The 26945-nt window shown below is 42.9% G+C and overlaps 2 protein-coding genes and 1 long non-coding RNA gene across 5 annotated transcripts in view; 2 read left to right on the top strand and 1 right to left on the bottom strand.

The window, feature by feature from the left end:
- Positions 1 to 183: 183 nt before the first annotated feature.
- On the bottom strand, positions 184 to 18958 carry lima1a (LIM domain and actin binding 1a). Of its 3 annotated transcripts, none has more exons than XM_086159454.1 (10): positions 18829 to 18958; positions 17716 to 17761; positions 13491 to 13847; positions 6135 to 6201; positions 4362 to 4456; positions 3859 to 3921; positions 3721 to 3772; positions 3060 to 3142; positions 2673 to 2806; positions 184 to 1856 (listed from the first exon to the last, which is right to left on the bottom strand). In XM_086159454.1, the coding sequence occupies exons 1-10, from the start codon at positions 18951 to 18953 to the stop codon at positions 851 to 853; spliced, it is 2028 nt and encodes a 675-aa protein (XP_086015580.1). In that variant the 5' UTR covers positions 18954 to 18958; the 3' UTR covers positions 184 to 850. The 3 variants fall into 3 exon arrangements, with proteins under 3 accessions (XP_086015580.1, XP_086015579.1, XP_086015581.1); XM_086159453.1 differs by having other exon boundaries at positions 4341 to 4456; XM_086159455.1 differs by lacking the exons at positions 17716 to 17761; positions 18829 to 18958 and adding an exon at positions 15660 to 15785 and having other exon boundaries at positions 4341 to 4456.
- Positions 6135 to 21166, top strand: LOC147227192 (uncharacterized). The gene is made up of 2 exons (XR_015107099.1): positions 6135 to 6401; positions 18713 to 21166. It is a non-coding gene; the product is annotated as an uncharacterized LOC147227192 (long non-coding RNA).
- Positions 21167 to 24392: 3226 nt separating this feature from the next.
- LOC147227193 (monocarboxylate transporter 1-like) overlaps positions 24393 to 26945 on the top strand; it is a 41036-nt gene continuing 38483 nt past the window's right edge. Inside the window, exons 1-3 of the mRNA XM_086159459.1 lie at positions 24393 to 24495; positions 25714 to 25876; positions 26569 to 26673. The gene's annotated coding sequence lies outside the window, so the exon portion shown is untranslated. The remainder of the gene's footprint in view (positions 24496 to 25713; positions 25877 to 26568; positions 26674 to 26945) is intronic.

Consider the following 26945-nt stretch of genomic DNA (forward strand, 5'->3'; position numbering starts at 1 on the left):
GCTGGGTTTTTCCAATGTTCAATTATTTATGCGAGCGAACGGGACTAATTTTTAACGGAATTATGGCAGAGTTCAACAGTTATAAAATGCTAACATTTAGCATGTTGGCATACCCGCAGAGCAGTTAGCTTGTCTTCGAAGACGCCATAGAAGTCAGTTTGACAAATGATTAGCTCCTCTACGTTTATTTTGCACATAAGTTTATTTAATCAATAGCAATCTGGCTATTTGGTCCCTCGGTTGGAGATTATCAAAAAAAAGGAAAAACAAGTACAACATTGTTGATCTATTTCCAGTCGACTTATCAACTTTTAAACAGTCATATGAAAGTTTTCGTACAGATACAGAGCGGAAATAAAGCAGAAAATGACAGTTTCCTACAGAGTTTGTGTCAAAAACTACCAAATCACTAACAGAAGTATTGATCTGTAGCTAACTGATTTGTTTTGATTATGGAAAGGCCATTCTCGGGGAGGCCGAATGCCCCCCCGACATTGATTGGTTGTGATAGCAACCATTTAATGCTTTATCAAAATAAAACTCGAAGGATAAAGATCCGTAATAGAAAAATACAAAAAAAGTATTTTCCATGGAAATACATGCCTCGAGTCTTCTACATTTCTGTTTTATTCATTACACTGTGGTATAAATTTAAATATTGTACATTTAAAAGTGGCAGAGTCGAATGTCCTCGAACACTTAAAACCGAGGCGGGTTGGAAAGAGGCACAGGAAGTTCATACGAGACAGGTTCAGCAAGTCTTTTCGGAAAGAGAAGAATTTTGAGATGAGAAAAAAAATAGTGTGTCCTGTTTTGTTTTTTTTTGTTGGTCAAAAGCTGACAATTCCATTCAAACATCCTCCGCCCCCTCCTCTTCATCCTCGTAGTATCGGTTTCGTTTGATCAGATCCTCCACCGTCAGCGCCTCCTGCTCTTCCTCCTTATCATCCACCTCTTCGCTCTCCCAGAAGCCCACGTCCTGCGGTGACCGGCTGGACTCCAGGTCTCCCTCCGGGGAGGACATCTCCTGCTTCACGGGGGACATCTCCTCCTCCTCCTCCTCCTCCTGCACCCCTCCATCTTCTTCCTCCATCTCCTCCTCCTGGCTTTCCGACTCCGGCTGTCCGTCCTCTTCATCTTGGGCGGGATGGCGCTCGGTCATGTCCTCTACGGGTTCCTCCTCTCCGGAGCTGCTGTGGACGTCCACGCAGCTGTCCTCGGTGGGCGTTTGGCTCTCGACCGACGACTGGCCCCCCAGCTGGAGTTCCGCGGCGGGGGCCTCGGGCTGCCGATCTTCTGCGGGAGAAGGCTCCTTCCTGGGCTCGCCGGTTGCCCGCTCTGCCAGTGTGAATGGCAGGCAGCGCTCCTTCAGGGAGGAGCTCCGCCGCAGGCATGGCGTGTCTCTGACCTGCTCGGAGGTCGAGGAGGGGGACCCGTCCTCCGGAGGCCACTTGGCTCGGGTGAGCTTGCTGGCCGCGAGCCCCTCTGAGGGGGTCGCGGCCTCGCCCGGCTCCGTTCGCGGCGGCCAGGAGATTTTCAGCCTGCGGGTCTCGGCGGGTCTGTCCGCCTTCTCGGAGGATCCCTGTCCCAGAGCCTCCATGGTGGCGGTCAGGACGTTGACTTTAGCCAGCGGGGAGTCCTCCACGCTGGAGCTTTCCGGGTTGCAGGTCGGCAGGGGGCTCTGGATCTTGGGCTTGCTTTGCGGGGAGCTCTCCACACCGTCGCATTTGCTCTCCCAAAGCTCCTTGTGCGGGCGATGACCGAAACCCTCATCATAGTTGCCTTTGGCCTTGAAGAGCTGGCAGAAGTGCGGCTTGCAGTAGACGTTGTTGTGCAGCGAGGCGTAGTTTGCCAAACTAAGCAGGAGAAGGAAAAAAAACAAATACATAAAAATTATGTGATGGTGAGAAACAAGTGAAGGTTTTATTAGAACTGCGGATGAACTCTTAACACATCCTAGATGCATAAATACATAAAAAAACAAAAACGCAGCCAATGTTTTTTAGCCTGTTGAGAAATGGTATGTATGTCAGGGTCGGATCTCTTAGCAAAGTTTCTCCCTACATGACCTACGAGACTTCTATAGATACTCTGTTTTCAGTCGACTTCATAACTGGTTACTTAAATGCTGGATTGAATCTGTTAAAGTAAATTTTAAAAAAGTGGACAGACTGCCATTGTTGTTCTTGCTGCTAAAATCTACAAATCATGCGATAACTTGTTTTGAAGCCATAAGAAATCATACTAAGTGTGTGTGTGTGTGTGTGTGTGTGTGTGTGTGTGTGTGTGTAGGGGGGGGGGGGCTATAGAGTAAATAGGACAACCATGGTGTGTCACAGCTCGCAATGTTGGCGCATAAATGACCGGGGCGAAATTTGAGTTGTCAATCATCTTCCAGCGTCAGATTAATCAAAATGTTGGGGTATAAATGTATCAATTGCAAATGCTCTCTTTTTAGCCATCCCATAATGTTAAACATATACAAATTGTGAAAGAGATCATGAAAGAGAATTCTTAAGACTCTGGACTCCCTTTGCCGCCCTGTTTTGATTTGGAATATTTGCTCATTATCTGCGCTGCTTATCCTGCTTCTCAGGGTCACGGCGCCGATCCCAGATGCTGTTGCGGCGAGACGTCTTAAATGCGACGGCGACTCTTCGTCGCGCGCTCACCTGAGCTTGGTGTTGCAGTGGGAGCAGCGGAAGCAGGAGCCGTGGTACACGTGCTGGTTGGCCACCAGCCTCTCCAGAGGGTAGACCGTCTTCAAACACGCCACGCACGTCTCCCGGGCCGGCAGACGGAAACCCTGCGGGGGGAACCACGCTATTCTTCACTTCGAATCGAGGTCTGTGTGCGTTTGTGTTTAATATCAAGGAGTCCTAAAAATGTCCTACGGCTTTTCTCAGAGGAACATCGGGAACACATCGAGGAGTTCCTTTTCTTTTGAGGCGAGAATGCAAACGGGTGGGCGAAAAACCAACAAGTGAAGCGAGCGGAGTGGGGTTTGTTCAGTCCCGTGTGTGTGTCGAAGTTTGGGTTTGAGCACACGTAGAACTCACCCTGGGCGTCTTGGCAGGGGAGGAGTCTCGCTGACCCGGGGAGGAGTCTCGCTGACCTGGGGAAGCAACAGGGCTGGAAGAACCTGAAAGAACAATCACAGAAAATAAGAACATGCAATGACACCATCTGAACACTAGATGGGCCTCCTCGGTCGTATTTGCCGGACCAGGTATAAGCCGCTGATCCTCTCTCCTTTCAAATTTTATTTTCCCAAAAAAAAAAAAAAAAAAAAGCACATTTTCTGGGCATTTTCAATGCTGATTTTATGATATCTTACTTTTAGAGCTCACTTAATCTTTTTTCTAAAACATTCGTGTAAAAACAATGAGAATGAAAGGAAACATTGCCTGCATTAAAACACAACTGAGGTTTTAGTCCACATTAATTCCCTTGTAGTGACTAAATTATGAAGACCCACACCTATCATTTATTTGTATACGCTCAGCTGAAAAATACTTGTTTAATGCATACAATGACTTGGCTATATTGGTAGTCAATACATTACATTACATTTGGCAGACGCTTTTATCCAAAGCGATTTACAATAGAGGACATAAGCACTGCAAATAACACTTGCAAATACAAGATGCACAGGAAATATACAGAACAGTAAGCTGGGTTTTGTTTTTTGTTTTTTTGTGAAAGGAAAATAGATCCCACCAGTTGTTTCTGCGGTGAAACCATTCCTGCTCCGTGGTTCGGACTCAGGATTCTGAGAGGAGAGAAAACAGGTTGTTATTGACACAGAAATGTCCACCCTGTTGAAGTAATCGAGTATTTTGTGACTCCAATCCTCACCATGTCCAGAGATGGCGGGACATTTTCCTTCTGCTTCCCGCAGAAACCATCCAGCTGCTCGCTCTAAAAAGTGTTTGAGACAGACGTCAGTCAGAACAAAATGGTCAAACTGGCAATGTTTCGCAAATGAAGAAAATTAGATTAGAACCAGAATGGAATTTTTTTTTAATAATTAGAAGGTCCAAATGCCTTTTTATAAAAAAAAAAAAAAAAAAAAAAAAAAAAATCCCTTTTTATAATGATGGATTTTGTGAGAAAAAAACTGACCTAGAAATGATCAGAAAATAAGGGTAGAAAAAATAGTGTCGTTTCAGGTATTCATTTTGGCAGGGATGATCTGAAAAATTTTACAAATGAAAGTTACAGATTACGGATTCCTTCTTAAAACGCCTATGTAATTTGAATTTATTGGTTTTAAAAAGTGCATGACTAACTGCTTGGATTCGTCAATTGTATTTGTTTGGCGTTTTAGGTGGCCTTACAGCGAGCCGCGGCGTACTCACTGCCGGCGAAGTGGGCGGGACATCCTGTTTGGAGATGGCAGCTTGGTAGAGAGCCATTCTGTCCCGGAGAGGAGTTTGCTCTGCCAGACTTCCATCTGAGGGGAGAGGAGGAGGAGGAGAGGGAAGACAGACTGGTGGATCAGGACCGGCACAACAATGCGATCTGGGAGAGAAAATCCACATTTGACCTTTGACCTACAAAACCATAACGTGAGTTTTTGAGTCCGGGGCAGAATATCCATCTGGGTTGGTGTTCCGAGGATGTTTATAGTAAAAGATGTGATTTAAGGGGGAAGAAAAAAAAAAAAAAAAGCGTTTATGATAAATATTGCTGACTTCCTGTAGTTTTTAGATGTATTTCCCGCCCCCCCCATCACATCCTTAAACTCTTGAATTACCAAGTGATTTATGTCCTCAACTGGACTGTTGAGTCATAAGGAGTCAGAGGGGGGGAGCCGGGGGTTCGGAGGCCGGTCTCTTCCTGTGTCTCTGCTGATGGAGGGGCTTTGAGACCAGCTGGCGGCATCACCGCCGGACAGGAAGCGGCCCCAACCACAGGAAACGGAGGCATCGCAGAGCAGAAAAAAAAAAAAAAAAAAAAATCTAGCAACAACATACCCTCTATGTCAGATCAAAACGCTGTTTTAAATATGAGTACAAAGCAGCAAAAAGTAGCGTAAACCATAAAGACGATCCCTCCAAAATCAGCAATAAAAAGCCCTAAAAAAAAAAAAAAAAAAAAAGAAAAAATTCCACAAAATGTCTACTTGAAAGCTGTTGTCACAGACTGAGAAACCTCAGCTGTTGAACCTGAGGAGGAGGAGCGTAATCCTCCGGGGAAACATCCAAAAGGACCGAGATAAAAATCGGCCTTTTTTATAGTCGAGTCAACGGTAACTTTACGACAAGCACTGAGACACAGATCAGAGAGACGATTAGATTCGAACGACAGAAACTCGAGACGTAAAAACCCGCTGCCAGGCATGGGATTTACAGCCTCTGCAGAGCCGGGCAACACAAAGAATCAAAACAAATTAAATGACAGCTTCAGAAACTGGATTTCCACACAATCCGACAACAGAGGAGCTGTAGGTATTTGCTCCGGGGGGAGGATGAACCACCTGGTGGCTTCAGGCTGAACCGCATGATAACAGAACAATAGCATTTTTGTCATACCTTCGAGCGAGAACGAGGAAAAAGACATTAACTGCTACAAGTTGTTTGACATTTCTTTTTCAAGTTTTATCAAATCACATTGGTGTTTTTCTTGAAAATGACCAGGGGATAAAAAAAAAAAAAAAAAAAAAAAAAATCACTGTGAAGTTGAAATTAAAATGTTTGGAGTTTGATACAAGCAGAACACACAGATGTTCATGTTGTGACTCGTTCGTTCAACTCCTGCAAAATATGGCCCGAGTTGTTTTCCCAACAAACAAAGTGGCGCAGTGTTTCTGAGTAAAAACAGGAGACTGGAATTTATTTATTTTTTTAAATCACAATAAAAGTGGTTTTTATTGTGCCTTGTTAGGATTTTGATGCTGACTATTGTATGACAGTAATTAAATCCTTTTAAACAAGTTACTTTGCATGCTTGTTTTCCACAGGGGTTTAGCTGATGGATGCTTTTAAACTGGAAATGGGGGAGGGGCAAATATGGCAACAAAGGATGTTTAACTTAAAATTAGATTAAAAGGTTGACATTATCAATGTTAAAGAGACTCAACTTTGTCAATAAATCTTTTTTATTTATTTTTTTTAAACAGATGTACAAACCTCCTAGGAGCTGGTCCATGTTCCCCGCGTTTCCTGGGCTTCCTCGACTGGTCTGCTCTCTGGATGCCTGCAGGAAACACACACAGTCAGACCTGGACAAGACAAATATACAGAGCAATGGAATTGTGAACACACACACACACACACACACACACACACACACACACACACGCACACATTTCAACAAGCAGCAAAAACAGGCCTGAAGCAAGAATCCATCAGATGATAAGCAGCAAGTACAAGAGGCCGATGAAGGGACAGTCAGAGGTAATGACTGCTCTGTGTGTGTGTGTGTGTGTGTGTGTGTGTGTGTGTGTGTCCTCAGACTTTAATCCCCTAATGAGCTCACAGAGATGGGCCGGAGACGCTCGTCTGTCAGCCCGAAAAGAACCACCCCGCTCATTTCCCTACAGAGATTTTTTTTTTCTTTACCCACACAGTTTCCAAGAGCTGAGAGAAATAATCTATAAATATTCAGAACCTTTTTTTTTTTTTTTTTTTTTAATATCAGTTTTAATGTAGATTTACATTTCTCACAAAAGACAAATCCTGTCAATCGTTCATACATTTTCTGCTAATTTTTTGGAGCCATCGCTTGAAGTTCTGTGACAATTTATTTCGGATATTACGATTTTTATCCGATTTTCATAAACCTCCAGGTGGTTTTTGGTCACCTTGACAATTTTTATTACTAATCACACATTGAATGTCAAATTAACTCATGACTAAAAGGTTTTCAACTGTATTTAAAACATCGGAAATCCAAACCGTCTTTGTTGCGTAGGTTACCATTGCGGCAGCCAATGTTTAGGATAAAATAATCAAACCGCATTTCGTGTGACCGAAGATCCCGAGGTGAACCTGAAGTTGCCTCACCAAAGCGCTAATCCCACATGGTGACGCCGCAGGTTCAGATTAAGAAACGTACAGTGGGGTGGAGTTTGCTGCCCATCTCATGCTCTTTGAAATTACAAAGTTTAAAAGATGAGTGAAGAAAAATAGGCCCATTTAAGCCTGGTCACCAAACATAGAAACTCACTCAGACCCTGGCGTAACCATGGTGACAGCACTCCCATCACACACAGAAACTGCATATTATAGGACTGTCTCAGAAAATTAGAATATTGTGATAAAGTTCTTTATCTTCTGTAATGCAATTCCACAAACAAAAATGTCATACATTCTGGATTCATTACAAATCAACTGCAATATTCCAAGCCTTTTATTATTTTAATATTGCTGATTATTGCTTATATCTTAAGAAAACTCAAAAATCCTATCACAAAATATTGGAATATCATGAAAAAGTATTTTTTTGTTTTTAATTGCATTTCAGAAGATAAAGAACTTTATCACAATATTCTAATTTTCTGAGACAGTCCTGTTTATACTGCAATTTACTGAAAGTGAACAGAGTTAAACATTACCTCCATTCGTCACAAATAGTTTTTAGGACCTCAGAATGTTGGGGTTTTTATTGGCTCGTCCGATCGGAAGGTCGGTTGCCCCCCCCCTCGGCTGTAATTTCGAAGAACATCCCATAAGCCTTTATGCAGACTTAATATGACAAAGCAAATCAAATAGAGCAAGTTTTCCTCTTTGAGGTCATCGTGGGGTAGAGAAATGTGTGTGTGTGTGTGTGTGTGTGTGGGTGAATGGGCGAATTGTGAAGTTTCTCTGTGTAACTGTTTTCAGAATACTGAATCAGTCCTGGGGGTGTATTATCCTCCATTGCCCAAAGGTGTGTGTGTGTGTGTGTGTGTGTGTGTGTGTGTGTGTGTTGTGGGGGGTTAGCCGGTCAGTCGGATCTAAACAAGCAGGCGGCCGACACGAGGTCTCAGGAGGATGGATCAGCAGGCTAGACAAAGAATCTGCTGCTAATCCTGATACTATTAAAGCTCTCATTCAGTTCCCCTCATCACCTCCCTCCCCTCCTCACACACACACACACACACTGTACAGAGGCCAACACCCTGCTCTCACACTAAACCTTCCCAAAACAAAGACAGTGGGACACACACACACACGGTTGAGCGAGTGTCGACTGTGGACCTACAGTCGTCCCGTTTCACCAAGAGCCGGAAGCTTCTCAGACCAACTTTCTCCCATCAAACACTCCACAGCTGCGCCTCCTAAAAGGAGTCTTTCAGCCGCAGAGAAAACACCCCGAACCCCAAGAGACGAGCGCAAAAAAAAAAAAAAAAAAAAAATCGAAGGGTGGCGTCGGCGGGGGAGCTAAAGAAGTGTAGCGAGGAAAGAAAAAAAAAAAAAAACACCTAGAGAAGCATAGCTACCTCAGGAGACGAGCAGGAGACGCAGCAGAGAGAGCGAGCTCCGGGACAGACTGAGCCAGGACCAGGATGAGGGGAAGGGTCTCGGGAGAGGGTTTGGAGAGGGGGATCAGGGAAGGGGGAGGCGTGGGCGACAGGGAGCAGGTGTTGAGGCGGGGGGACAGCCGGAGTAGGGAGGGGAGGAGGAAGCAAAAAGACACAGGAATAAAGAAAAAAAAAAAAAAAAAAAAAAAAAGAAATAAAAGGGAGCGTCCAAATGTTTTGAACTTTACCTGAATTATTCCTATAAGATTTATTTTGTTTTTTTTTTTTACTCTGTTGATTAACAAGCCACCTTTAAGTTATTTCTGCATTTAGATTTATTATTTTGTTTTGTTTTTTTAATCTGTTGATGAACAAATCACCTTTAAATGATTCCTATATTTAGATTTATTTTTATTTTTTTTCCAAATCTGTTGATGAACAAGCCACCTTTAAATTATTCCTTTATTCAGATTTATTATTTTGTTGTTTTTTTTTTCAAATCTGTTGATGAACAAGCCACCTTTAAATGATTCTTTATTTAGATTTATTATTTTGTTTTTTTTTGTAATCTGTTGATGAACAAGACACCTTTAAATTATTCCTATATTTAGATTTTTTTGTTTTAAATCTGTTGATGAACAAGCCGCCTTTAAATTATTCCTTTATTTTTTTATCTGTTGATGAACAAGCCACCTTAGAATTATTCCTATATATATTTTTTTTATCTGTTGATGAACAAGCCACTTTTAAATTATTCCTATATTTAGATTTATTATTATTTTTTTATCTGTTGATGAACAAGCCTCCTTTAAATGATTCCTATATTTAGATTTATTTTATTTTTGTGTTTTGTTTCAAATCTGTTGATGAACAAGCCTTTAAAATATTCCATTACTGTATTTAGATTTATTTTTTTTATTTTTTTTTTAATATAAATCCGTTGATTTTTAAAGAAAGCACGGAATTCCTTAAAAACAAGGAAATTAACATCAGTTCTGGCTAAAAAAAAAACCCTGAGTCAACACTAAAATGAATTCCTGATTTATTATATTTCTGTTGAATCCCTTGAACTGGAAAGAATGACTTGTTCTGTTCCGGGCGGGGTTTTTTTTTTTAGGGGGGGACGGGACACTTGATCAGTGAATTAGGGAACATTAGCAGAATGTTACTTCAGTGTTTGGGTTACAAACAGAGGGCTGGAAAAAGTGCAGAGGCAGATGGGAGGAGGTGGGGTACAGACGGTTGGAGTCACGAAAGGGGGGGAGCAGCTGGTTCAGGGGGTCGAAGGGGCGGGAGTAAACGCGAAGGGGGGGGGGAATGTGGGTGTGTGGGAGGGGGAAGGGGGTCAATTAATTTCGGAGCCCTTCATGAGATGGGGGCCGAGATAAGGGTTTGTCGGGGATTAAAGAGTTAATAGAGACAGACAGACAGACGTGCTGCGTGTACACACACACACACACACACACGGTCCTTAATGAAGTGAAGAGGACTGAGGAGGGTTGAGGAAAAACAGGATAATAGAGGACAGGGAGCCAGATGGTCTCTGATGTCGGGACATTTAAGACGGATGGACAGACACGCAGAGACAAACAGTGTCAAGTGGAGTCCATGTTGTGAGGATAGAGACACACAGGGCCTTTAACGTAAGGAAGGAAAGAAAGTTGGACAAAATCCACGATGTGTGGACGGACGGAGGACGCAGACGGGGCTTATGATGGTTGGACAGACAGAGACAGGAGTCTCTGATGTGTGGACATAATAGAAAAATAGGTCTGTGATGCATGGATATAGACAGTATATATGATTTGAGGACATTGACAGGGTGTCCTCAAATCCGTTGCTATGTGGGCATAGATACGGGGTCCATGCGCTAAGGACAGGCCGACCAGTCTATGAAGTAAGGACATAAAGATAACTCAGGTGTATGTTGTGTGGACATAGACAGACATATGAATCTTGGACATGTGGACACGGATACAGACATGACCTTTGACCCGAGCACAGGCAAATGGGAGTCTATGATGTGTAGATGGAAAAGATAAATACGATCTTGGATGCGTGGACAGACAGACAGAGTCTATGATCTGTGGAAATAATGTTGTGTGGAAATAGAGAAGTATAGAATCTAGTATTTGTGGAAATGGAGTCGGTAACGGGAGGACGTGGAGACATAAAGGATGTGATCGTGAGGACAGACGGATTGAGTCTATTATTCTGGGAGAGAGTCAGACGGATTTGAGGACGGACAAAGAGGGTCTCTGAGGACTTAGAGGACTACTGGGCTGATAGAGAAACCAGGAGGACAGAGATTGACGACGGGAGATGAAACCCGAGGGGGCTGATCTTCACTCTGTTTACTCCATGATGTAAAAGGAAATGTCACTGAAGAGGAAATGATTTAAAAAAAAAAAAAAAAATCGGAAACAAGCCCAGAACCAGTGAGTTGATTTAGGAATGATTGTTTAAAATAAAAAAAAGGGGGATCGAGGCCCCCCGAAGGGGGGAGGGCCTGGTGTTTGTTGAAGGGTTTTCGGGAGGTGGGTGGCCGGCCGTGTGATCGGCTATCTATGATCATGCGGCGGCACTATGACATCATCATCTGCCCTCTGAAAAGGGGGAGGCGCTCATACAGTGGGGTCTTTTGTACCCAAAGACCCCCTCCTCGTCCGCAGAGACCCCCCGTAGACGTCGCATTTCATAATGAGTCAGCTATGCGGTGAAAAAGTCCCATAAACCCCCCCCCCAAGCGACTCCTCATGCCGGAGGAGGTGGAGGGCCACGCCGGCATCTTTGTCGGAGCGGCACCTTGTAATGATTCCTGACGCCGCGCCGCTTTCCCCTGCCAAGATCCTTTTAATACCGCCGAACCTGCGAAAAAACCCGATTGAAGGAGGACCGGTTACCGCTGTAACACCGACGTCACGGAGCTGGAATTCATTAACTCCCCGCTCGAAACAAAATTTCAAACGCAGGGGGGTTAAATCCGTGAGAGCGCCGGTGGAGATACGAGGCTTCCGAAGCGAAAAGTCCAATGTCAGGTCCAACATGGCCGGCCGCCAGTCATGGACTTTAGATCCAAAAGCACTCAAATTGGAGCGGAAAAAAAAAAATTACTAGAGGATCAAAGTGGGGAAAAAATACAAAGATGTCAATTTTAAAATAGAATACATCCAAAAGGTCAAAAAGTTTAACTATGATAAAATATAAGGAGTTTCTCTCACAGATTTCTTTATGAGGACTGATAAAGTAGCGCCCCTAGTGGCCAAGCAGTGGAACTGCATGCGAGACACAAAAAGAAAACACTTTTCCTCCTGCGATCAAAAATTACAAAATGACCCCGGTTATCTCTCCGGTTGCGATGACATTTTGGAGGAGACCAGATTAAATCACTCTCTTAACGTTCAAATAGCCGAGGGACAAATCTCTAAAGATTTTTTTTATTTTCCCTTCGTCACATGACTTAGAGCGGCCTTCAATGAAAATGGAGCCTCGGCGAAAAAAAAAAAAATGACCTTGATTCTTGTGCCTGCTAGCAGCTGGGCGCAGGCACGATTTAGTGAATTTTCAAACGAGATAAAACATGACATTTTTGTTTAAAAGCCCAATTTAGTGCATATTAACTATCACAAGCCTTGTTCACTTAATCAGTTTGTTTCAGTGTACAAAATAAAGTCCATCTTAACAAATAATCCTGAAATTATTTACACTTCTAAAAATCAATAATTCTGCTCTTCGCGCAAGGGAGGAGGAAACACATTCACTTTGATATTTAGATTTATTCTCTGCGTCTCCATTCTGTCAAGCGAACAGGAACACCCTTTCTGGTTCAGGCGTCGAATGCATATTTTTGATATCGAACTTTTGTTTTTCGTCGCGTCTGCCGCCACATGAAGGTCGGGCCCCGCCACATCGGGGCCGCCAGCCTCGGACTTTGACAAGATAGCGGATTTTAAACAAGTCTGGTGAGAATTTAACTCTTTCTCCACCAGAGCGTGTGATCCATAAACAAGGAACAACATCAACTAAGGATGCAAAGTTCTAGTTTAACATCTGACCGCTTTCAGTCTTGATTTAGTTGCGCGTAAAAAGGAAAATTTGGACGAAAACAGCATTTCAACCATTTCCGGACGAATATCGATGGCTCATTTTATTTAGAAAGAAGTGGTGTTTACTTTTCCAGACATCGGTCTGCCTTATTAGAAAGAAAGAATCTATAAATCAGCAGATCGGTGTTGTTCTTCGATCAATGATTGCAACTTTAAAAACATGATCGCAGCCTTTAAAACTTGAATGTTTATCTAGAAAACCTAACTATCCATGAATTGATTGAAGAATTTGTTTCATTGCGTGAAACTAACTAAAACCGAGGAAGTTTTCGGAGTGTGTGTGTGTGTGTGTGTGCATCCATATGTTCCCGTCTAGCCATCAACGGCTCTTTGTGTGGCGGAAACGCGGCATGTCTGTTGAGAAATGCGTCTCCAGCTTTACGTTGCAGGACTGGACATTCAGCGCCTTCGCTTTCAAGCTCCGCAAATAACCTCTCAGCCCCGGAGCGTGAAGATGCTCGCCTCAGGTCAACCGAGCGTGCGTGTGTGTGTGTGTGTGTGTGTGAGGATGGATGGTGAAGCGGAGCTGCACCATGTGACTCCCAACGTGACGGCTCCGACCTCTCTGAGAACAAGCGAGACGCTTTTTCGCTCAGAACTAAGACGAATCTCGTCGGAGCTGAAGATCCGTGACCGGCAGCTTCTTGGCTCCTGGTCAAAAACGCCAGAGCCGGGGGGGCGGGCGGGTCACATGACACAGAATGAGAGGTCACATGGTGACCCTCCAAAATAAAATCCAGCCTCCCGGAGTTATTTCCAGAAGGGAAAACTCCTTGTCGACAAACTCGCAAGCAGTTATCCTAAGATTCTAAGGAATTTTGGTCCCCAAAAAATTTGTATTAAAAAGAAAAATAACCTTAGAATGGAAGTATGCCAGGAAGTACCCCAGGAAATTGATCTTTAAATTCGAGACCTGAGACACGAGGTGGACTCACCTTTTCGCTCAGGTGTTCTCCCGTCTCAAACATCTTCTTCAAGCTGGTCAGAGGGACGCTGGGCCGCTCCGACTCGGGCACGTTGGCTCCCGCCGCCACTCCCGCTTGCCGCTCTGCGTCTCCGCCGGCCTCCATGTCCGTCACACCGCCGACCTGCGTATCCGCCTCGGGGTCTGGGCTCCTCCGGGCCTGGGGCGGCGTCTCCACCTGCGAGACGGTTCTGGGTGTCGGAGCCGGGCTGGCCTGGGCCTGATGGGTGACAGCCTGCTGCTGCTGCTGCTGCTGCTGCTGCTCCCAGCGCTTCTTTAAGTCGCTCAGGTTCCCGCTGCGAAGCGCGGAGGGGAACAATTCCACTGCCTGAAGGGGGGAAAGAAAACGACTTAAGTTGCATTTTAAGCCGGTTCAGAAGGGAAAGATCAACTATTAAAACGGGCCTCGGTCATTTTCTGAGCTAGGTGTCTGCTGATTATTTAAAAAAAAAAAAAAAAAGTGATATCCTTGCTCGTTTTTGGTGGTTAAAGTTAAAATTAGTTGTGGAATTTGATCGGATTTGGAAAAACAAAGCAAATTTTGTCGAGCTTCCACTACGGATTTGTTCGGAAAGCCGGCATCAACCTCGGGTTTAACACTTGGTGGTGTGTGTGTGTGTGTGTGTGTGTGTGTGTGTGTGAGGCCGCACCCCTCGGCCGCCCCCGCAGGGGTCCACACTCGGCCCAATCACAAGACACGCAAGATGTGAAATGACATCATCCGTTTTGAATTTAAACATAAAGAAGTCACTATTCGCAGCTCGAACCAACACCCGTTGGAAAACCAACGCCGATCGATATTCGGCCGTTCAAAGATCTGATCGGTTTTCATGGATCTACTGCAATGTTGTTGTTGTTTGGTGAGACGATGGTTTGGTCGACCGGTTGACGTTGATACTGGGTTGTTAACTTTTTCCTTTAACTTCGATATTTTAAAACTTCGGCTGATATGTGATATCCGTCCCGATATTTGAACGGTCCTCTGACGCAGACGGACATTTGCTATCAAGATGTTTACATATCATAACCTCTGGTATCAGCAGAAACTTAAAAAGTCCTGGTTTGGACGACCGACGGCGGAGAGACGTAAAGTTTGTCGTCATGACCGTTTTCCGTCGATCAGCCGATCGATCGATTTTCTACTCTCTGACCCGAGACGACTGATCCTGATGCTAGGAAAGATGGAGGAGCGGAAAATACGAATAACATTGTTTTTATTTGACATGAACGCCGCATCCAGAGTTGTTTCACGGGTTAAACAAAGAAAAATGAACTGTGTTTTTTTTTTTTTTTAATCAAATATAAACCCCCGATAATTGATTTACTTTCCCATTCCGATTCTTTCCTGCGCATTTCCTTGTAACCTCTAACCAGCTTCTGAAATCATTTGGTGATTTTAAGCGTTTCTTTTTAAATGCATTTTTCAGGGTCATTTCCTGCTCTCTTCTCGGCAATGATTTTCAGATTTTTTTTTTCTTGTTTTATATGAGACAAATTGTTCACAAGTCAAGAGTAAATTAACAATCAGGCACATCAGCTGGGATAGAAACACACACACACACATCGATAACTAAACCAATAATGTACAAACTTAATGGTTTACTAAGTAAGTTAAACACTCTCAACAAGAAGACCTGTTGTTTTAAACAGATAATCTGAAAAAAATTTACAATCCACAATTTTGTAGATTTACAGATCTATCCTCTCTTCTCAAACAATTCCTGAAATACAGAGTGAAAGGAGAATAAAGGGCCTCACACACACACACACACACACACCAGCTCCACATGATGACTCACTGCTTCTGAGGAGGGAAGAGACACACACACACACACACACACAGAAAACTATCACTGGCAAACACTGCCCGATTCTGAGCTTTGTGCTGCATGAAGTTACAAAAAGAAAAAGAAAAAGTAAGACGGGGTTGATACAAACTTACGTCCGTGCAAGGAAACACAAACGCAAGCCTCCTGTGAGGAGGAGGCGGCGAGGGGGGGGGGGGGGGGAAGGAGGGGTCGGGAGGACAGTAGAGAGAGGAAGCACAAAGACAAAGAGCTTGCGCTCAGTGAGGCACGGAAAAAAAAAAAAAATTGATCGGGACAAAAAAAATCTTTGGATAGAAAGAAAAGTTAAAAACCTGAGAGGGGCTGCCAGGCCGGACCATCCAATCGGAGATGGGCGTGTGTGTGTGTGTGTGTGTGTGTGTGTGAAGGCCGGTTACAAGCTGCTCCAGATGTGTGAGACGCTCGGGAAGAAGTGAGTGAGTGAGTGATCAGGGGGGCAGAGTGAAGTACCTTTCCCACCCCCTCCGCCACGGAGAGAGGAGGAAACAGGGGAGGGAAAGGAACCGGGGGGAGGCGGAGGGAGGGAAAATCAGAAACAGAGCCGGTCAGTGAGGAAGGAGGGAACACGAGTCCAGGAAATGAGACGGAGGAAAGGGGGAAAGCCGGAGCGCCGGCGGCTCGGAAGCTTAACCCTCAGATCGGAGGGGGGCAATCGATTGGGGTCGGATCGATCGATTGATTGATTGCGACGGCTTGAAAAATAACCCGATACCAACTTTGGTAGGCAACCGGGTCGAAAGCGGAGGCTTTGAAATCAGAAATCAAACCGAACAGGTGGGATATTGATTTCCTGTGACAGACCGTTATCGGCCAACTGGCTCCCTCTTCACTCTCAATTTTCAGGAGTTTTTCTCCCCCCAACAATTTTTCTGCCATTGATCCGCAGACAGAGATCTATCAGATGTAAAATACTGATCAGAAAGATTACATATCCTGATGTAGATATTGATTATAACGGACTTATCGGCTTGCTTTTCACACCTTTTGCAGTTCCCAGAACCTGTCCAGGAATTAGCCTGTGTTTTCATGCATTTTGACAGCATAGGATCCAGGAACCATTAGCCTCAGCTCATAGAGTTTCATGATGTAGGTGATTGGTTGGACTCACAAGCCACATCCATTACTTTATACCAGCGGCGGGTCGTGCATTTCACACCTAGGTCTTCAGTAGTGCTAAATTTATCAATCCACCCCTCAATAACTACTCTAAAACCCATCTTATTATGCAGTTAGCTGACTGAAAGTGACAGACAAATCCTTATCCTCACTGCAACAGGCCAGCTAGCTTCGGCATTGCCCGACCTTTCTTAGCCGTGTCCAGCTTTTCTTGAAACGTCCATCTTGAAAATGGTCATGACAATACATCTGGAACAATATCCATTTCTTCTCTCCCTTCAGCCATCATGTGTTGACAAATTAGCTACTATATCAACGTTCGCTACAAATGCGGCATGCTAGCTCTGGCTTGTAGGCTCTCTATCCAATCAAAGGGCGTGTGACACGTTGACGTTACCGAAGCCTTCTAGAAGGCCTTGGTGTCGCAACTTAAAATCTGATCAGTTGAAGCAACAGTTTCATTGACCCTTGTTTTTTACAAGAGCTCCCTTGAATCTGATTCTTTGACTTTGACCCTGCCTGGCAACAAATAATGGCTGAAATGTGATTGGTTAAATGCTTTAGTATGAAAATACATGTCTGGAAGCAGCACAGCCAAGGAAAAAGCTATGAAAGGGTGCAGACAGACCATTCAGAATTATCTAATAAGTATTCACAGACAAAATATAATTAAAATCAGTCTGTTGTTCAGATATTTTTTAGGCCAACAGAGAAGGCCTTGCAGGCTCTGATGGCGCACAACCGCTAGATACTTCTTGTGGATTGCAAGGCGCCATCTTCAAAAACTATCTTAGACACTTTCACCTTTTCTTGCAAAAAAACAGACATAACTAGTGACAAATGGAATCGTCTGCTACGGTCTGCTACGCCGTAAAAATTTTTCCAGGGAACACTTGACTTAGCGAACAGCATTTTTTTTTTCCCCCGGCGAAACAGTGCAGGGAGGAAATAAATACTTCAACCAATTTGATAGTGGTATACATCGCAAGCGTTTGTCTCACTCGGGTCCCGACCTGGTCCCTCACTGCCTGTGGAAATGCAAAACTAAAAACTTTCCCCTTGAGGAGTGGAGTTTCGAGAAACCAAATTCAAGCTAGACAACTCGGAGAACTAATTGGTCTTATTTGCTTTAGCCTCTTCGTGATTTTGCATCTAATAAAAAGTCACAAATCGCCCAAATGATGGAAGTTAAATCCCTTCGTTGCAACGACGAAGAAGAAGTCAGGGACTTACTGCTTTCTTCTTCTCTGTGCTGCCCTCTTCTGCTGCCAGCTGGTACCTGAGAACACACACACACACACACACTTTACCATCACACTGACCAACAGCGAGCGTCCTCCCTCATCCCAGCTGTCCGACACACACACCCGGGAAAGTCCCAGCGAACGCCCCCGACAGTTTCCGAACACAAACGGGCCGCACAATGACCATCAGAGGAAATTCCCGGGGTGTGTCGCCGTTTTCGAGTTCGAGTGTTATGGGATGTAGGGGTGCATCCTGGATGGGCGGGGGTTTTGAATAATATATATATTGTATTTACATTGGCGTTGTTTTGATGTTGTAGTTTTCATATGATTTCTATATTGCCCATTTTTTAAATCAAAGTGTTTTATTTTGTGGTTTAAAAATCTTAAAAAGGTCAATCTGTGTGATCCACTTGTCAAACTGAGCGAGTTTTTTTTATTTTATTTTTTTTATTTTATTTTTTTATTGAACATACACGCGTGAAGATTCCGACCGCAGCTGAAACCTGAGGCCGCGCCACGGTTTTCTCCATTACTTGCTGATTTTGTAGGGCGAACATGTGTGAGTGATGTTATCATTTATTTATAAATCCTTGACAGAAAAGCAGTTGATCGTGTATTAAAAACAAAAAAAAATTATCTTTTCGGTCAATTAAATAGCGGAATTATGCTTTCGCTTAATCCTGATGTAATCGCATTTGATCCCACTTTGTAGTTTAGTTGTTGTTTTCCACACAAGCACGAAAAAGTGTGTTCAGAGCGGGTCGGTCATATTTTTTTTTTATTTTTTTTTGTGGTCAAAAATGGTAACTGCAGGGGTAAACACCCTTCCAGGTTTCCGCTCAGGTCAGTAACCCGATCTGAGGGGCTGCAATATCCGACAAGAGACGCCTCGGTGCCAAGAATTCTCAGCACTTTTACTTTGAAAGGTAAACTTGAGTAACTGGTTGCACCTTTATTCGATTTTTTTTTTTTTTTTTCTGCAGCCCAACAGGGACCCGTGGCCTTGTTTCCGCCAAGACACGGGAGCCAGCGGGTACTCTGAACCGAACGCTTGAATTATTGACGACCTCGGCAAAAGGGAAGATGAGGAGGGACCTACTTGGTGAAACGCTCGGCGATGGCGGTGTTCTTCCCCCGGGAGGAGACGATGGAAAGCTCCTTGGCGGTGACTCTCAGCGACTGAGACGCCCACTGCCTGCGACTGAACGGAGCAAGGGAGGTCATCTTTTCTTTTTCTGGGGAGGGTGGGGAGACGAACAAGAAAAAGACATGAGATAGAGGTACCGCGTCCCTCGGGAACCTTTATCTTGAATAGATGACTGTAGTTTCACTTTAAAAGAGCAAAAAATGATTTTGAGATAAATTATTCTTGAGTGAATTTTTAATTTGACAATTTTTCTTCGCTACTGATTGAATAATATCAGAAAAAAAAACATACAAGAAATTACCCAAAGATCAACATGACCTATAAAAGTTCCACTGATCGTAACGGAAGCAAATTTAGAAATCATGATCATGTCGTGTCTGTGACAGCTGTTCAGCTGTTTTGGGTGTTTTTTTTTTGTTTTTTTTTCGCGTTTTGTGACAGAACGGCGTCTCATATGTAACAATCGCCTTCTCTGACGGAGGGACACAGCGCAGGACATCTGTTAGTCCCAATGGCCTCCAGGTCCGTCACCACATCTCCACCACTACCCTCACGCAATGCTCCATCATGTACGAAAAAATACTAAAAGTACTATACTATGTATGAATTACCTTTTATTCTGCCGTTAAAAAAAAAAAAAAAGTAATACTAGTACATATCTGAATATTGCAAAGAAGAAAAATTGCCTGATGATTTGAAAAGTAAGTCAGAGAGACAGAATGTGAGATAAATATGTCTCAGTTTCCTGAAACTTTAGAAGAAATGTTGTAAGAAAAAGGGAAGAAAAAAAAAAGTGCAGGAAATTAGAAAAGATAGTTGTTGATGTGGTGGAGGAAGTTTTATTCTCAAATTTTTTTCACTTTTTTTTTTTTTTGTACTGAAAATCATAGTAGAATTCTAAGCCGCTTTTGTTTTTTCTTTTCCTGATTCCTGATTTACGCAATGCATGGACAGATGCGCGTACACGTCTCCACCTGTTCTGCTTGCAATGCCTCCGTCGCCTGGAGGCACCAGACGAGCATTGACACGCCGACATCACTTGTCAGAGAGTCACGCTCCGCCGCAGGGGCTCACCATGTGTCAATCAGCGGAATTTTTTCTTTTTAAATTTTTTAGAACTCTACTGATCAATGTTTCACCCCTCACATATCCAATCAGAGTGTTAACTTTAGTTGAGGCTGGACATGGAAGTTGTCCAAATGTTGTGATGTCAATTTCAGGACGTCTGACGTAGACGCTGACTAATGATGACGCCGGGTTGTTTTTAGGTCATTAATCTAATGATTGTGATGTCTTGACATTTCGTTGGCTCTAAAATCGGATTTCGGTCCTTGTGCAAATCATCACGTCTGATTGTGTATCGTTGTCTTGTGTTAATAACACTGCAATAAACACTCCTGCTGGTCGGGGTTCGGCCACCGGAGGCCAACGCCCCCCGTCTGACGGCATTTTAAAAGTGAAGTTGGTTTTGGTTGTGATGTTGAACAAAGAAAAACAAGGCACAAAGAAGATATGTCATGTGCGGATTGATAGCTGATTGGACAGAAGGGCTTTTTGAGATGATCAATACGCTAACATATTGATTTTTTGCATGATCGGTACTCCTCCCTCCTTCTCAGTATCCTGTTTTGAGGCGCTCAGACTTCCAGTTTAACAGGATGTCAAGATAAATACCTCCTGATTGGAGAAAACAATAAAACAGAGCGACTATTGAGATTATTTTCGAAGCAGAAAAAAATTTACTTTTTTGGGGAAGTATAAAGAGACGTCTTGTGATAAATTCATGACCCGCGTGTTGGAACGTGTGGCGCCAGAACTAACCCGGACCCCGAACACATCACCGAAACACCTCTATCTCCCCCGTCTGCTTCACCGCTTATCAGGAGATGAAAAAAAACAAACGTGTCAGACTGACGTCAGGCAGAGATGAGCAGCAACGACACCCAAATTTGTCTGCTCATGTTGAGACTATCTGTTCCTACAGGTTGAACCCCCCCTCATGTGTCACTGGTGTCTCACTACAAACCCCAAAAAGGCCGAAGAACAAAAACGAATTAGTCACAATGAATGGAGTCGCCTTAACGCCTTAAAAAAAACAAGAATACAAAAGCCGATGTTCTAAAAGTAAAAACATAAAGATTACCCGTTAAAATTGACTAAATCTCTCTCTCTCTGGTGGCTGAGAATCAACCAAACTCTTCTGGAGTTGCTGATTTCCGGTGAGATAAGATAAATAAACAAAATGTTTCCAGACAAACAGAACGAAACGTTTAAACCGATCCAGAATCCCGATCCTATCCCGAAATCCGGTGCTGAGGTCAGAATAATGAGAGAACCTCCCTCATCTCTTATTTATAAGTATAATTTATATTTATAACTTTATAACTTCAAAAGACTGAAAGCTCAGATGTCTATTTATTTCTCCGACTTTGTCGGGAGAAAAAAAAAAAACTTTTCTTACCTGCTTGTTTCTTTCCCTTTGGACTTTTTCCAGCGTCTCACTGCTCGAGCATTTCCTTCTGCTTTCGTTCCTCAGCTGCGTCTAAAGTGCTCTTGAGTGGCCATTGGAAGGGGGGGGGGGGGTCGGAGGGGGGAGTGGGCGGCGTTACTCTCCCCGCCGCCGCCCCCCTTTATCCGCTCCCGAGCCAATCGTGACGCGGCGCTCAACCCCACCTGGCAGGTACGAGTCCTGGTCTGATGACAGAAGAGGAGGGGCGGCGGGCGGGAGAGGGGGAGAGGGGGCGGGGCTTCCCAGCAGCGGTTTCCTGGAAACCAGCGTCAGGCTGCCGGCTGCCGGCCCTCCCAGGGGGTCAAAGGTCGAGAGGATGTGACTCACACTCCACAGACGTTTCCTGGGGAGAAACATTTTGTTCAGGAGACTAAAAGTTTTTTAGAAGGCGGAGGAATGTGACAGGTCACCCCCACTGTATTATTTATTATTTTCACATTCCACATATATAACATAATTCTATGTTACGGGGAAAAGAATACATAACAACACACAAAACACACATAGAATACAGCAAGGGTAAAATAACCCTCACAGGTTGAGTTTTAATTCAACTGTTTTGGTCAAGACGACAGCTGCTTTCTCGCTATAGGAACTCTTTGCAGCACATTTTCAAGAACTAGACTTTTTGGGCAGCATGGAAACCTAGAAATATACTGCTCAAAAAATAAAGGGAACACTTGAACAACACAATGTAACTCCAAGTCAATCACGCTTCTGTGAAATCATAGTGTCGACTCAGGAAGCAACACAGATTCATTTTGACTTGTTTTAAGGACATTACATCAAAGTTGGATCAGCCTGGAGTTTCTTTTTACACTTTCATTTTGAGTGTGATTCCTAATCCAGACCTCCATGGGTTGATACAATTGATTTCCATTGATCATTTTTGTGTGATTTTGTTGTCAGCACATTCAACTGTGTAAAGAGCAAAGTATTTCATAAGAATATTTCATTCATTTAGATCTTGGATGTGTTTTTTAAGTGTTCCCGTTATTTTTTTGAGCAGTGTAATTCAGCTTCTACTCCGAGGCAGGGTCTTTTAACGTTTCCATAGGATTGAACATGACGTAGCTGCTTGGTGATTGGTAAGACTCATAAGCCGTGCATATTACCAGATACTTCTTAACGTGTGCCATTTTTAAAAACTACTGCAGTCACTGGTCTGCTGTTTTCTCCTGACTTGAGACAAAGTGGACACAACCAGCGAAAAAAGGGTGGAGGAAGAGATCTGAGTTCGTCTTGCATGTTGGAAGGGTTTCAAAGGCTCACAGCCGAACATTAACATTTTCGCCCAAATGAGTCTGGCGTCAGCTGACGAAAATAAAAACCCATTTGACGTTCGATGGTTACTATTCCCACCATTACTCCCGCCGAACTTTTCTGTATGAAAGTGACTGATGGTGATGGTTGTTCATTTTTAGCAAATAGAGTGTGTGCATGTTCTGTGTTGAAAGTATGCAGCATTTCAAGGGAAAAATTTGTGAACTAGTGGTGATTGGTCCTCATTTAGGACCCTGCTGGACTCGCGGCAGGTGTTTGTCTGCCTTGAGACCACTCGCTGTCCCCTACAATGGAAAGACATCATTTTCTTTCAATAATAGAATCAATAGTATTTAAAAAAAAAAAAAAAATTCAGGGAAAATCTTTCACCAACATCACCGGCCTTTGAATAAACTAGTTTAATTGAATAAGAGTAATTTCTCATCACCTCAAATGTTTTGTTCCAAATTTTTGACTAAGAGTGTTAAATCCCCAGGTGATTTCAGTTTTTCAGGGAAGTTCTACAATTTTTTTTACAAGGTTCTGTACTTATTTGTTCATTTTCTTGCTTTTTTCCAAATTCTTTTCCTCTGATTCCATAAGTGACACAGGCATGTCACATTATATATTTTTTAGAAAGCTGCAAAAATTGCCAAACAGATTAACCAAACCAACCATGAAGTAAATTTTACTGAGATAAATATTATCATGGATAAATAAACAAAAAAAAACAAACTACCAGACGACTCGGGGTTGTACAAGCTCAGAAGAATAACATGTGCACTCTTCACAGCTTGGAGCCATCCGTGTCTGCACTTGCAAAATAGTTGCCTTTCTACTGAAGATTAAATAAACAAACCAACTCACAGCCTCTGAAATTCCCAGCTGTGATGCAAAATGTGTTTTGTCACGAGACGACTCAAACCTGACTCAGGTTTCTGTCTGGACAAGTTCCGTATGTCTCACCTGAGCAGGTGGCGCATTCATTTTCACTTCTCCTTTCACTCCCAATGATCTCAGATTCAGCAGTTTCACTTTGATTAAAACAAATTCATAAAATGTGTTTCCTTCGATTTTCTTTTTAGTTAATCGTGGAAGAAATATTTATTTGTTCACGGATATCTACATGTATTGTTTATTGTTTATAAATTCCTATTTAAAAGCAACTGAGAAATAAGCCATTTTTCTTAAAATCAAGCGCAAATGGCATTTTCCTCTACTTTTAATTCTCCGATTCAGCAACATGGAAATACGATGCTCAATTAAAATGTTAAAAACTTGTGTCTGACATTAAAAAGTAGAATTTGATCAACATATATAAGATGTGCAGCAGATGTATATCAAAATATAGGACCGTGGATAATTAATCAATCTCTGATTGATTCCATCCCCTTTTCATTTAAAAAGAAAGACAAAATGAGCCTTTTGGATGCACTACTTATTTTATCCAAAGTCTGACAGAACTGTCAGGTATTTCCACATTTAAGAAAATAATAATCTGAACAACAGGTAAGTGAAACTTCGATGGCCGCCATGATTCGTGTTTTTTGATCGACCAATCGCAGAGGAGCTCTCGAATGTCTCGTCCAATGGGAGAAGCGTTAAACGTCCAATGGGCTCTTGTGGAAGACGAGGGGTTTCAACCGCTAACAGCGTTGAGGTGGTTGAGACTTGAGGGGGCGGTAGAGCGACCGCTTCTATATCCACTGCCGAAAAATTAATAAACTTCAACGAAGAAGAAGAAGGAAAAACAGCATCTGTCAGTACGACACAAGCTCCGTTTCAAGCTATTAAAACCGTTTTAACTCGTCTTCTCTTACCTAGTCTCGATGGGGGGAGAGAACAAGGTGAGAGAGGAATCCCCGCTTTACTTTTGTTAGAATGACACCGCAAGATAGCATTGTAGGACGAAATTAGCCGCACCAGTACTTTTTAAACTAAGTTCTATTTCTGCCGATCCGTTAGTAAGCTTAAAAAAATCCTAAATTCTTGTCTTAACTTAGTTATCTATTTATTGACGTTTTCTGTCATTTCGTCGAACTGTTAAAGGGTCGCGAAGGTATCCAAGCATTAGCAAGTTCCCGCACATCCTGACTTCAAAATAAGAGACTTCCGCCTTTTAAATTAAACATAAGCAAAGCTAACGAATGAAACAAGTTGCTAAAAGATAGTAATATTTTCTGCTCACTCACTGTTTTTTTTACTGCTTCACAGTAAGACACTTTTTACAGTCATTTATTTTTCATTGTCATTGCTTTTTGGTAAATGATACAGTAATTTATTGTGCATTCTTACTTATGAGATTAGCATTAAGTGTGCTCCACAGCAGATGACTAGTTTATGATTGTAGTCTCTCTCTTTTTTTTTTTTAAAGGGCCCTTGCTTCAAAAATTTGTCCTTTGCTTCTTCTTTTCTTCTTACTTAAAATTGCACCTAAGATGTAAATAATGTAATATTTACATTATTAGGTGCTTAAAGGGCCTGCCTGGGCTGGCACCTAAAGAAAGGCTGGAAGAAAACAGATTTTTTTGTCTTAGCATATCCGAGGTTAATTTGGTGAACTGCAATATTTTCTTCGTCAATAGATTCAAAGCGAAGCGGGTCCGCTTCCGTACAAGAAACCAGGGGTTACTCCTGGTTGAAAGAATACATTTTTAGGAAATGTTGTTCTACCAAATGAGCATCCTAAGCAGAAGTCCAATGATGCCTGGGACAAGTCTTGACTGTATGAGTCTTTGTATGTCCCAAAAACTCAAGTGTAAGGTGTAATATACTGAGAAATATTACAAGAAAGGAAAACATGAAATAAACACTTTAAGTGATTTCAATATAAATCAATCACCTCTCATCACAAAACATCTGAGCTACTTCACTTCAGGGTTTATCAAAGCCAGGTTGGTCAGTCCCCCTCAATTTTAAAATTGAATGACCCATTCAATCAGAGAAGGAAATGAGACAGATGGTACATCTAATGTATAGCATATATCTAATGCATGCCCGGGGCAAACATACCCCCCGGAGCACACCACTGCTCCTAAGTTTTACTTGCCTTTTGTTTCCTCCAGCGGGAGGGTTTATTTGTACAGGTCCAGGTCGGGACTCTGCTGTACATACAGGCGCTCAGTGACAATCCCACTGGAGGAGTGGACGACAGCTTCCACAGTGGGACTGGAGCTGGACAGAACTTTCCCATGGTCATCTTTGGGGACCTGAAGCCTGTTGTTCTTGGTACATACTAATTCCACATTAACAACAACCATTCCTAATGCTTTGGACAGCTTTGATATATAAATAATCTCAAATAGACTAATCTGTGGATTATTTGACCACAAGTGGCTGGGAAGTACAATTTCCTGCCCTGAATGCCAACACTGCTGTTTATGCAATGTGATATTTTAATGGCATTTTGTTAGATGCAAGTCAATTTTTGAAATTTAATACAATTCTTCTTGACATTGAATGAACCGGTACAGGTTATTCAGTGTTATTGAGCTGCAATTTACTTCTTGACACTTTTACACTTAAAGGCAACACAGCTTATGTGTCTCTTGTTGTAGCTTAGTTTTCACAATTATTTCCAAAAATCATTTCACTGTTTCTGCATGTTAGTGGAGTAACAATTGGATCCTCTCTACAACTACACTTGAGAATAAGAATAAGAACAACTTTATTTATCCCGAAGGAAAATGTGTGCCAGTTTCAAGTAAAACATAACCGATGACACCTGCAACTTTTGATAACTTCGCTATCTACTTATCCACATACATAGAATAAAAGACAAATTCCGCTCAGATCAAACACAGTTTTTCAAGCTCCTACTGTCTTTTGCTGCTCATTGACTTCATTTACTCAGCAGATCAGATTCACCTTGCAGCAAACAGGTTGTAGGTGTTGAACGTAGATTTTAAATGTCTCCCCAGATGAGGTGCTCATGGGAATCGGCTGAACACTGGAAAGAAGGATACTCCCACCAACAGCTCTGCCGATGAGGACATTAAGTGACGCCGGACAGGCACCACAAACTGGTGGGTTAATTCCCTTTATTAGATTGGAACGAGTTTGTGTCTTATCAAATCAGGTTCGCAATTTCATCTGAGGGCCAACAGAGTGCACCAAAGCTGGCCTCAATGAGAGCAAATGGAGGATAATATGGAAACGATTCAGATGCTGTAATTTGGATTTACGGTGTTCTGGACAGATTTCTTGGGCCTTCCAGCCTCTCACTGTGGTTCCTGGTGGGGACCAGGTCAAGGTCCATAGGGCTTTCTTCTGTTCTCTGTGAATTTGAAGTTCCACG

The sequence above is a fragment of the Fistularia commersonii genome, chromosome 14 (assembly GCF_037954325.1).
Source record: "Fistularia commersonii isolate RoL2024-O1a breed Wild chromosome 14, RoL_Fcom_v1.0, whole genome shotgun sequence".
Classification (NCBI taxonomy): Eukaryota; Metazoa; Chordata; class Actinopteri; order Syngnathiformes; family Fistulariidae; genus Fistularia; species Fistularia commersonii.

Coding starts and splice junctions, on each gene's coding strand:
- lima1a (XM_086159453.1), bottom strand. CDS start 18,953: ATGACCTCCCTTGCTCCGTTCAGTCGCAGGCAGTGGGCGTCTCAGTCG. Junction 13,848..17,715: donor GCACAGAGAAGAAGAAAGCA/GTAAGTCCCTGA, acceptor TCCCCCCTTCAG/GCAGTGGAATTGTTCCCCTC. Junction 2,807..3,059: donor CCCCTGCCAAGACGCCCAGG/GTGAGTTCTACG, acceptor TTCCCCCCGCAG/GGTTTCCGTCTGCCGGCCCG.